Source organism: Odontesthes bonariensis, chromosome 17 (genome assembly GCF_027942865.1).
Source record: "Odontesthes bonariensis isolate fOdoBon6 chromosome 17, fOdoBon6.hap1, whole genome shotgun sequence".
Lineage (NCBI taxonomy): Eukaryota > Metazoa > Chordata > Actinopteri > Atheriniformes > Atherinopsidae > Odontesthes > Odontesthes bonariensis.
The window spans coordinates 2,774,435-2,787,899 of NC_134522.1; the positions used below are offsets into that span (position 1 = coordinate 2,774,435).

The 13,465-nt window shown below is 42.1% G+C and overlaps 1 protein-coding gene across 1 annotated transcript in view; it reads right to left on the reverse strand.

Moving 5' to 3' along the window:
- The window catches only part of atp10d (ATPase phospholipid transporting 10D), a 61,878-nt gene that overhangs the window by 41,114 nt on the left and 7,299 nt on the right, over positions 1-13,465 (reverse strand). The window contains exons 2-3 of the mRNA XM_075487986.1: positions 7,897-8,257; positions 5,596-5,790 (exon numbers count right to left, since the gene is read on the reverse strand). Coding sequence (XP_075344101.1) covers positions 5,596-5,790; positions 7,897-8,165 — 464 coding nt within the window. The 5' untranslated portion in view covers positions 8,166-8,257. The remainder of the gene's footprint in view (positions 1-5,595; positions 5,791-7,896; positions 8,258-13,465) is intronic.

Consider the following 13,465-nt stretch of genomic DNA (forward strand, 5'->3'; position numbering starts at 1 on the left):
CCGGCTCCATCGGATCAGAGCTTCAGATCAAACCTTTTAGAGAACGCAGGGCTACATCTTCACCAACCTGCTGTAAACGCGACAGGGAAGCTTGTTGATTGAGCGGTCCGAGTTGAACCTGCGGTAGTCTTCAAAGATGTCCTTCAGGGCGGTGACAGACAGCACCAGAATGATGGGAATCAGGGAAACCTCGGCCTGGAAGGCCTCCACAACGGGGACGAAGTTCAAGGCGGCGAGGAAGATGAAGTAGACGTTGGCGAAGCGGTGCAGCTGCTCGAACAGATTCTTAGGCAGGAAGGACAGCAGGGAATACTTTGTGGTCCGGATCTTGTTGGATTTGTAGGTCTTTCTCAGCTCCTCGTCCCCGGAAAGGGAAGGCACGACTGTCCTCTTACTCCTCGGGCGCTCCTTGGTCGGGTGAATCCGGGGCGGTCGCTCCAAGCTATTCATGAGTCACGGCTCCGGTGGACTCAAACGCCGGCTTTGCGTCTCCACTCGGAGGCCTTAGCACCTGTTCTCTCAACTGTATCCGTCTCTCATGCTTCTGTCCTTCTCCCCGATCCCCGTCTGAATCTCTTGTCCCGTCGTGGCGAAGTAAAGCACAGCGCCGGCAGAGAAAAGGTAGGAGCGGGAGGGACGAGGGGGTGGACACGGTTCACTGCCACTCCTCTATAGCGCAAACTCAAGGTTCAACATTTACAGCCTGTTCAGTGAGTCACGCAGACAGCTTCTTGTGTCCTCCAGTGGACCTGAACAGCGTGTTTTCAGGAATCTCAAATGTTTAATGACTCAGATGTTGATCTGAGACTTTCAGAACTGTCAGCGCTGCTGGAGACAAGCTCATATAGAGCCGGTGATCAGCTTTAAAACCCACCATCTGCTTTTTCTATGATCATTAAGCAGACTGAGAACACCTGGATCCTATAGGTGCTCTATGCTCTGGCTGTGTTCGAAACCGCATACTACAAACTGCATACTGCATACTACATACTTCCATACTGCATACTAGAGCTGGGAATATTTGCCCGAGCCCGACGGGACCCGCGGGTTCGGGCGGCTTCGGGGCCCTACTTTTATTATTGCCGGGTTCGGGCCGGGCTAAAATCCGTTATTTGCGCGGTAATTAAAGGGGAACTCCGGGGCATTTGAAGCGTGTTTCCATTGCTAGAGGTTGTCAAATACTGATAGTAGGACACAGGCTGGTGCAAATCTGCGCTCCCTGTGTGGAGATAGCGCTGTTCGCTCAGCCTGTCATGCGAGGCTAATACGTGGTGGCTAAGGGGCAAGCGCTAACCCTTCCACGTAAAACAACAACTTGCACACTGCAGAAACGTCACACCACTTTATAACCCATCCGACAATAAAGTCACAAGCCTTACCATCAAAACCATATGCATGGTTCTCACATTACTGGCATGGGGACGTTACAAAACAACTTTATAAACAGCATGTCACTCACCGGCTGGTTGTAGGCTCGCGCATGTGAAAGCCCAAAAGAGTCGATGGACGATAATCCCATATACAAAACAATTATTTTCTCTAGAAAAACTGCGTTCAAGTATTTAAAACATTACAACAATACATGCCCAGTAATATTGTTGTAATGTTTTAAATACTTAAACGCAGTTATTTTAGAGAAGATAATTGTTTTGTAAATGGGATTATTCTCCATCGACTCTTCTGGGCTTTCACATGCGCGAGCCTACAACCAGCCGGTGAGTTACATGCTGTTTATAAAGTTGTTTTGTAACGTCCCCATGCCAGTAATGTGAGAACCATGCATATGGTTTTGATGGTAAGGCTTGTGACTTTATTGTCGGATGGGTTATAAAGTGGTGTGACGTTTCTGCAGTGTGCAAGTTGTTGTTTTACATGGAAGGGTTAGCGCTTGCCCCTTAGCCACCACGTATTAGCCTCGCATGACATGCTGAGCGAACAGAGCGATCTCCACACAGGAAGCGCAGATTTGCACCTCTCTGTGTCCTACTGTCAGTGAGCAGCCGTGGCCTAGTGGTTAGGGAGTTGGACTTAAGATCAGAGGGTTGCAAGTTCAAGTCCCGCCATTACCAAGGCACCTAACCCCACATTGCTCCAGGGCCTGTAACCAATACCCCGTATCTAAATAGATGTAAGTCGCTTTGGATAAAAAGCGTCAGCTAAGTGTAATTTAATGTATTTGACAACCTCTAGCAATGGAAACACGCCTCAAATGCCCCGGAGTTCCCCTTTAAACAATTGTGTGATAACGTTCTTGTGGAGGGGGCGTGGTGCATCAGCTGCAGGAGAGAGGTGTGGAGAGAGCTCAGGGGAGCGGCACCAGGTGAGTGCACCAGCATCCACTTGTCTAATCACTCTCCTTTATAAAACACAGTAGCGTGCTGGAACCAGATGGGGAAGAGAAGGAGAACAAACCGGCTCAAAGCGCAGGAAGGAGGCCGCGCTGAAAGAGCCGATCAACGAGCCGAGCAAAAAGAAAAGAAAAGAATAAAAGCATTACACTGCCACAAGGTCTCAGTCATCCATAGTCTAACAGCTGAAAGAACCCGCAGTGGCTGTGAGAACGCCACAGTTCTATTTATACGCATAGATCAGGCATGCAAACTGGTCAGGGGTGAAAAAGGTGACAAGGGTACACGGACACACGGCATGCGCGGAAAAGCGGAAACATGAGACGCATTAAGCTGTAAATTATACAAAATATATATTATAAAATATACAGTATGTCCCATTTGCATTAAGTAGAGAACAGCTGTGCAGCATAAAAGATGAATTTATAGGTACAGTAGGCCTATCAATTGCATTTACTGTATTATTATGTGTTTGATATATAACATCACAGGTCTTCAAAAGCATTTAACTGTAGTATCATACATTTAATTACATTAAATTTAACGAAAAAGTTAGGCCCATGGTCCTTAAAGGGATACTACAAGTATGTAGGATTAAACGTTTAATTAATTACTGCCCCAAGACAGCCTATGCTTAGTAATAGCCTGAACGATGACTCTCCCGACCACTTTCGCGATCCGCTGTCATTAAACCATGAAAGTGAACGTTTGGCATGCCGAGCCAAACGAGCTCCACGGGAAAAACTTATATCAGCAATTCACTTGACGTACCGCCAGAGACAAATTTGTATCGACAGCTGGCACTCTAACATGAAAAACATTCTCGCGGCAAGCTTAGTTAAACGGCATTTTTTCATGACAGTGTAAGTTTTGAGACATGCATGCCACGAGAACTACGTAATCCTACATTGTGCCCCTATTAACTTCGATTGATGGTGCATCATACTGGATGAACACGAGTGCACCTGTAGGCTGTCATCATCAACGGGGGTGTGGGCGAACAGCGAGGGGATGGGGGTCGCACTCTCAAATACGACCTGTGGCAGAGCTCTCCGGACTCTGCATTGATAAACTCACGACGAATGAAACGACCTCCTCAAATGGGCAACATGTTCGCCCTCCTCACTTCTGATTGGTGATAGTGCTTCTCTCACACGCCACTCTTGTCAGTCATTTGTTGTCAAGAGAAGAGAGCGGCGGTGATAGGTCTAGTGTAGTTTTGAGGTTCACAGTTCCACTCGCCAGTTGACATGCTCACCCCCCCCCCCATTTTTTTTTCTCCTCGGATCTACGCGATTCAGAAGAATGACCCATTTTGATTTCAAAACGGCGAATTTTGCCGAAAGGTGGCAAGTTTGCATGCCTGATAGATGCAAAATGGATGTCGCAGAAGTGAAACGGCGATTAGCTAGTGGTGATTTCGTGTTGGTTGAGCAAGCAAATGCCAGGTCGGAGGTGTGGAATAGTTTTGACCGTATTCACGATGAGAACAACGAATACAATGATTCATTCTTGACTGATAAGATATGCGCACATTTGAAAAATGTCGGGCTAAAAATGGGTCCGGGCTCTACAAAGCTGTCAATCAAAACGGGCCGGGCACGGGCCGGTTCGGGTCTGACTTTTAAGGCCCGTTTCATGCTCTACTGCATACTACATACTGCATACTACATACTGCATATTACATACTACATACTGCATACTACATACTGCATACCACATACTGCATACTACATTCTGCATACTACATACTGCATACTGCATACTGCATACTACATACCACATACTACATACTGCATACTACATACCGCATACTACATACCGCATACTACATACTGCATACTACATACTGCATACTGCATACTGCATACGGCATACTACATACTGCATACTACATACTGCATACTACATACTACATACTACATACTGCATACTACATACTGCATACTGCTCGATCAGACAGTATGCAGAGCGTTTACCCACAATGCATTTCGCTCCTGCCCGAGCCGAAATCAGCCGGCCTGAAGCTGATTTCTCTTAAGCTCTAAACTCTGTAAACTTTAGCAACATTTGAAACATTTTCAGGTGAGAAAGTAGTCGTTTAGATCCCCAACGTGTTGAAAACCTGACAAAATACCGGCTGTTTACAATTTTGTTCCCACGAATTCAGCGCTACTAAAGCTAGCCGCAGTGAGCTAACGCACTTCCTGTTATTTTCACAAAATAAAATACCCGTTGCCTTTTATCATAGGGAAAGCCATTACCATACAATTGGTGCTTTTGTTTTGAAAACAGGAAGTGAACCTGCCCTCGTTGTAGCTAGCTTGAAACTGCCGTTTTTGACAGGAAATGACGATCGGCGACGTCACGTTACGTTGCATCTTGGGTAGTTTGAGTATGAGTAGTAACCTCATGATGCATACCCAACATTTAGGAGGATCTAGTATGCATCCGGGAACTTCTGGCTTACTCAAACTCGCTTACTAACTCAAACAAAAAGTTAGTTGGAGTAGTAGGAGAAGTATGCGAGAACGATTTTGTGATGCAAATGTATTACTCTGTTGAACGCATATTGTTCTGAGAAGCAAAACGCTTTATTTTTTAAACCCCAGCCAACTAGCCGGACTACCTTCATCAGCACCAAAACGAGGCTGGAGCTCTGCTCACAGGACGCAGCAGGGGGTAAGAAGATGTTCAGAAATGATGTTGCTGATATGGGATGTTACACAGCTTCATGTCAGAAGAGGCGAACTGTCCCTTTAAGGTTATGTTTGTTTTGACCACAGGAATCTATAGTGAACGGCTGCATGGCTGAGGAGCTTCGACACAGGATGGAGACGGACTGAAAGTGAAGCCAAACGTCTCAGAAACAGAAAGAACGTCCTGACTGTGGCCTGCATTGTTTTCTTCTCTGGTTTCTGTTCTGTTGTCTGGCTCTCACTTCTCTCTCTGTTTTAGTCTTTAATGTCTTAATAAGTGAAACTCACATCTCAAACACAGATACAACCAAAGGTCACTGCTACACTGAGGGGATATCTTCACGGTGTGGATATTCTCCACAGCCTTCCACCTTTGCCTGAAGGAGGAAGCTGGCCCTGATAATAAAATCCCTCACCACTCCTGTTTCTCAGAAGCTGGCCGTCTGAATCATCACTGAACCAAGATCTTAAACAAAGTCCCAGAGCAGTTTATGTCCTGAGACATTCCTGCAGAAAGTTAGAAGAGGTGCCCGTTCAGGCTCACTGACCCACAAAAGACTTGCACCACGTAGTTGTTGACCTTCTTGTCGAACAGGTACCGCCTGTAGTCTTCCAGCGCGTCTTTGATGCCGATGACTACGAGGACCACCAGCAGAGGAATCATGGTGATCTCCTTCTCAAATGCCTCCACGACGGGAACCCAGTTCAGCAGCGCCAGGAACAGGAAGTAAATGTTGGCCGCCCTGAAAAGACCAGAGAAGCACACGCACAGTCACAGGAGATGCCCGAACCAGAGTTCAACAGGTCCAGGCCGAAGTTCTGACCTCCGGGTATCAGCTTCAGCTCCGGGAACAAAACGTTCTCTAATTTCAGATTTTCACAACGTCCTCATCCTAAAGAAAGAAAACCACCAAATCATTTCAAAAGACTGTTTGAACCCGCATACTACATACTTCCATTCGACATAATTCCATATTACCATACTACATCCTTCCATACTGCATACTTCCATATTACCATACTACATACTTCCATACTTATATACTACCATACTACATACTTCCATACTACATACTTCCATACTGCATACTTCCATATTACCATACTACATACTTCCATACTGCATACTTCCATATTACCATACTACATACTTCCATACTGCATACTTCCATATTACCATACTACATACTTCCATACTACATACTTCCATACTGCATACTTCCATACTGCATACTTCCATATTACCATACTACATACTTCCATACTGCATACTTCCATATTACCATACTACATACTTCCATACTACATACTTCCATACTGCATACTTCCATATTACCATACTACATACTTCCATACTGCATACTACATAATTCCATACTGCATACTACCATACGGCATACTACCATACTACATACTTATATACTACCATATTACCATACTACATACTTCCATACTACATACTGCATACTTCCATACTGCAATATTACATACTTCCATACTACAATATTACATACTTCCATACTGCATACTACATAATTCCATACTACCATACTACATACTGCCATACTACATACTTCCATACGGCATACTACCATATTACATACTTCCATATTACCATACTACATACTTCCATACTTATATACTACCATATTACCATACTACATACTTCCATATTACATACTGCATACTTCCATACTACATACATACTGCATACTTCCATACTGCATACATACTTCCATACTACAATACTACATACTTCCATACTTATATACTACCATATTACCATACTACATACTTCCATACTACATACTGCATACTTCCATACTACATACATACTGCATACTTCCATACTGCATACATACTTCCATACTACAATACTTCCATACTGCATACATACTTCCATACAACCATACTATATACTTCCATACTGCATACTTCCATACTGCATACATACTTCCATACTACATACTGCATACATACTTCCATACTACATACTTCCATACTGCATACATACTTCCATACTGCATACATACTTCCATACTACATACTTCCATACTGCATACTTCCATACTGCATACATACTTCCATATTACATACTTCCATACTGCATACTTCCATTCTACATACTTCCATATTACATACTTCCATACTACATACTTCCATACTTCCATACTTCCATACTTCCATACTACATACTTCCATACTGCATACTTCCATACTGCATACTTCCATACTACATACTTCCATACTGCATACATACTTCCATATTACATACTTCCATACTGCATACTTCCATACTGCATACTTCCATACTGCATACTTCCATACTGCATACATACTTCCATATTACATACTTCCATACTGCATACTTCCATTCTACATACTTCCATATTACATACTTCCATACTACATACTTCCATACTTCCATACTTCTATACTTCCATACTACATACTTCCATACTGCATACTTCCATACTGCATACTTCCATACTACATACTTCCATACTGCATACATACTTCCATATTACATACTTCCATACTACATACTTCCATACTTCCATACTGCATACTTCCATACTGCATACTTCCATACTGCATACTTCCATACTGCATACTTCCATACTGCATACATACTTCCATATTACATACTTCCATACTGCATACTTCCATACTCATCGATCAGACAGTATGCAGAGCGTTTACCCACAATGCATTTTGCTCCTGCCCGAGCCGAAATCAGCCGGCCCGGCCGAAGTTCTGACCTCCGGGTATCGGCTCCTGGAACAACACGTTCTCTGACCTAAAAGAGCAGATTTCAGGTGTTCTGCTTCCTCAGAGGCGACACTGACCTGTGGAACTGCTGGAACAGGTTCATGGGGATGAAGGTCAGCGGGGTGTACTTGGTGGTGCGGATGGCGTTGCCCTTGTACCTCCGGGATGCAGCGTCATACTCGTCTCGGTGGGGGCCGTGGTGGGCGAACACCTTCCTCCTCTTCCCACTGACTCTCGGCGGGGAGCTTTTGTTGGGCAGGTCGTCGGGGGCGGAGTACCACCCTCGCCCCGAGTCCGCCGCCAGCAGCTGCCGGCAGCGGTGCTGCACCCAGTGGAACCGCTCCATCTACGCAGCTCGGGCTGGAAACGGCTGTAAGCGTAGCCGGGCCCCCTTCTTCGTAGCCGTTCTCCACTCTGGATTATCACAACGTCCTCATTCTGCAGAAAGAAAACCACCGAATCATTTCAAAAGACTGTGTTTGAAACCGCATACTACATACTTCCATACTGCATACTCCCATACTGCATACTTCCATATGTAAGGATGATAAAAAGGCAATCTAAATACATATAAAGGATTTATTTGAATTCATGGATATTTAAAAATGTCAAAAGGGGAAAAAGTTCAAACTGCTAAATTAAAAATCCATTATGATCAGTAGATTGGTAATCCATTGCTTTTTGGGTAAAAGAGGTTAAAAAGATTAAGGTGTTTAAAAGACAATCAGTGATTAAAATGTTGTCTTATTTAACTTAATGTTTTGGAAATGCAACTTAATTTAAAATATGCCGTGTTTGCTTGTTTATATAAGTTTCACTTTCTTTGCCATAAGTTTATAGTGCCAGTTTGTGATCGGAGGATCTGTTAATGATTACTAATGCCTCGTTCAACCTGCGTTCAGAACGTGTGGTTTACGTTCGTCCATTACAATATTGGACTTGACTGAAGTTACATCGTGTCCGTTGTCGTACTTCTATTTCTCCTGTTTCAGGGGTGTAACACATACTGCATACTACATACTTCCAACTATTTAATTCCATACTGCATACTGCATACTCCCATACTGCATACTTCCATACTGCATACTTCCATACTTCCATACTGCATACTTCCATACTGCATACTTCCATACTGCATACTACATACTTCCAACTATTTAATTCCATACTGCATACTGCATACTCCCATACTGCATACTTCCATACTGCATACTGCATACTTCCATACTGCATACTTCCATACTGCATACTCCCATACTGCATACTTCCATACTGCATACTTCCATACTGCATACTACATACTTCCATACTGCATACTACATACTTCCACACTATATACTTCCATACCGCATACTACATACTTCCATACTGCATACTTCCATACTGCATACTACATACTTCCATACTGCATACTACATACTTCCACACTATATACTTCCATACCGCATACTACATACTTCCATACTACATACTTCCACACTATATACTTCCATACTGCATACTTCCATACTGCATACTACATACTTCCATTCTGCATACTACATACTTCCACACTATATACTTCCATACCGCATACTACATACTTCCATTCTGCATACTACATACTTCCATACTGCATACTACATACTTCCATACTGCATACTACATACTTCCATACTGCATACTGCATACTACATACTACATACTTCCACACCATATACTTCCATATTGCATACTACATACTTCCATACTGCATACTACATACTGCATACTTCCATATTGCATACTACATACTTCCACACTATATACTTCCATACTACATACTGCATGCTTCTATATTGCATACAACATACTTCCACACTATATACTTCCATACTGCATACTTCCATATTGCATACTACATACTTCCACACTATATACTTCCATACTGCATACTTCCATACTACATACTGCATACTTCCATTCTGCATACTACATACTTCCATACTGCATACTTCCATTCTGCATACTACATACTTCCACATTATATACTTCCATACTGCATACTTCCATTCTGCATACTACATACTGCATACTTCCATTCTGCATACTACATACTTCCATACTGCATACTACATACTTCCACACTATATACTTCCATACCGCATACTACATACTTCCATACTACATACTTCCACACTATATACTTCCATACTGCATACTACATACTTCCATTCTGCATACTACATACTTCCACACTATATACTTCCATACCGCATACTACATACTTCCATTCTGCATACTACATACTTCCACACTATATACTTCCATACCGCATACTACATACTTCCATACTGCATACTACATACTGCATACTTCCATACTGCATACTACATACTACATACTTCCACACCATATACTTCCATATTGCATACTACATACTTCCATACTGCATACTACATACTGCATACTTCCATATTGCATACTACATACTTCCACACTATATACTTCCATACTACATACTGCATGCTTCCATATTGCATACTACATACTTCCACACTATATACTTCCATACTGCATACTTCCATATTGCATACTACATACTTCCACACTATATACTTCCATACTACATACTTCCATTCTGCATACTACATACTGCATACTTCCATACTACATACTGCATACTTCCATTCTGCATACTACATACTTCCATACTGCATACTTCCATTCTGCATACTACATACTTCCATTCTGCATACTACATACTTCCATACTGCATACTTCCATACTACATACTACATACTTCATACTTCCATTCTGCATACTACATACTGCATACTTCCATTCTGCATACTACATACTTCCATACTTCATACTTCCATTCTGCATACTACATACTGCATACTTCCATTCTGCATACTACATACTTCCATACTGCATACTTCCATTCTGCATACTTCCATTCTGCATACTACATACTTCCACACTACATACTTCCATACTGCATACTTCCATATTGCATACTTCCATTCTGCATACTACATACTTCCATACTGCATACTTCCATTCTGCATACTTCCATTCTGCATACTACATACTTCCATACTACATACTTCCATACTGCATACTTCCATATTGCATACTACATACTGCATACTTCATACTACATACTACATACTTCCACACTATATACTTCCATACTACATACTTCCATTCTGCATACTACATACTGCATACTTCCATACTGCATACCACATACTTCCATTCTGCATACTACATACTGCATACTTCCATACTGCATACCACATACTTCCATTCTGCATACTACATACTGCATACTTCCATTCTGCATACTACATACTTCCATACTGCATACTTCCATTCTGCATACTTCCATTCTGCATACTTCCATATTGCATACTACATACTTCCACATTATATACTTCCATACTGCATACTTCCATTCTGCATACTACATACTTCCATTCTGCATACTACATACTTCCATACTGCATACTTCCATACTACATACTACATACTTCCACACTATATACTTCCATACTACATACTTCCATTCTGCATACTACATACTGCATACTTCCATTCTGCATACTACATACTTCCATACTGCATACTTCCATTCTGCATACTTCCATTCTGCATACTTCCATTTTGCATACTACATACTTCCACATTATATACTTCCATACTGCATACTTCCATTCTGCATACTACATACTTCCATTCTGCATACTACATACTTCCATACTGCATACTTCCATACTACATACTACATACTTCCACACTATATACTTCCATACTACATACTTCCATTCTGCATACTACATACTGCATACTTCCATTCTGCATACTACATACTTCCATACTGCATACTTCCATACTGCATACTTCCATTCTGCATACTTCCATATTGCATACTACATACTTCCACACTATATACTTCCATACTGCATACTTCCATTCTGCATACTACATACTTCCATACTGCATACTTCCATACTGCATACTTCCATTCTGCATACTTCCATATTGCATACTACATACTTCCACACTATATACTTCCATACTACATACTTCCATACTGCATACTTCCATACTGCATACTTCCATATTGCATACTACATACTGCATACTTCCATACTACATACTATATACTTCCATACTACATACTTCCATTCTGCATACTACATACTGCATACTTCCATACTGCATACCACATACTTCCATTCTGCATACTACATACTTCCATACTCATCGATCAGACAGTAGGCAGAGCGTTTACCCACAATGCATTTCGCTCCTGCCTGAGCTGAAATCAGCCGGCCTGAAGCTGATTTCCCTTAAGCTCTAAACTCTGTAAACTTTAGCAACATTTGAAACATTTTCAGGCGAGAAAGTAGTCGTTTAGATCCCCAACGTGTTGAAAACCTGACAAAATACCGGCTGTTTACCATTTTGTTGTAAATCTCCCTGGAAAAGCTTCAGTCGGGTGAAATTCGCACCTGGAAGGAAATCCGGACGCCTTCAGATTCTCTGGACCACAGGTGGACTCAGACAGGTTAAACCCACCTGAAGGAGCACCTGCACCAGCAGGCGCCTTTAAACGTTTCTGAAAACTCATTTTTTACCAGCATCATGGCTTCTTAGGGGTTAACTCTTTCAGCGAGAAGCAGAAATATAGAAGATTAAACGTTGTATGACCCATCAGGAGCGTTTGCTGTTTGTTTTGTTCGTGGTTTTTTTTCTCATTTATCCATTTGTGACGTTAAACAGAAAGTTTTACCAACTCTGAGTTTATCTTTGGTTCAGCTCGAGGGCTGAAAGTCCGTCTGAATGGAGCTCGTTTAACTCGTCCCTTCTGAGTTCTCTGTTCTCGTACAATGAACGGAACAGAAAATCAAAGGGGAAATACAGGGTCAGAACATAGAGGAACTGCCAACAACCAAAGTTACAGGGAAATGCATTTATGGAGCGATGCTCTACAGACGCTTTGGGAAACGCAAAGACTTTATAATCCCAGAAAACGCTGAAAGGGAGACTTGGGTGCCTCTGGAACTGGAAACCTGCACATCTGGAAAAGGCTCCATCAGTGCTGAAACATCTGCATATTTCAGCAGGACAAACTTAAACACAACATTCATCTCCCAGAGGTCCAGCAGCTGGTCTCCTCTGCCCCAGATGTTTACAGATGTTGTCAAAAGAAGAGGGCATGCTGCTCATTGGGAAACATGAAACCTGTCCCAATATTTATGAGACGTGTTGCTGCCATCAGATCCAACATGAGCCGATAGTTTTCCTTCTAAAATATTGGTTTGTGAGGTCTGAAAATCATTGATTCTGTTCTTATTTTACAACTTTTATGGAATTCTGCCGTCTCGGATTAAATCGGCCGATGTTGAACGCTTATTTCCACAGTAAAGAACGACCGTTTCCACTCTCACAACACTATGCGCTCAACAGAGTTGTTGTGGCCATTTAGGTTTGCACATCATAAGTTCTATCAATTTAGTTTTCTTTGGGCAGTTACAATATACTTTAGTTAGTTTGGAATCAAAATCCGTAATTAATTTTTATATTTGAAATAGTTTAGATTATTTTGGGAACTTTTAGACCCTCCCATTAATCAGAGAGATTAAGAACACAGCGCTGTGAAGACGGGAGGTTTTG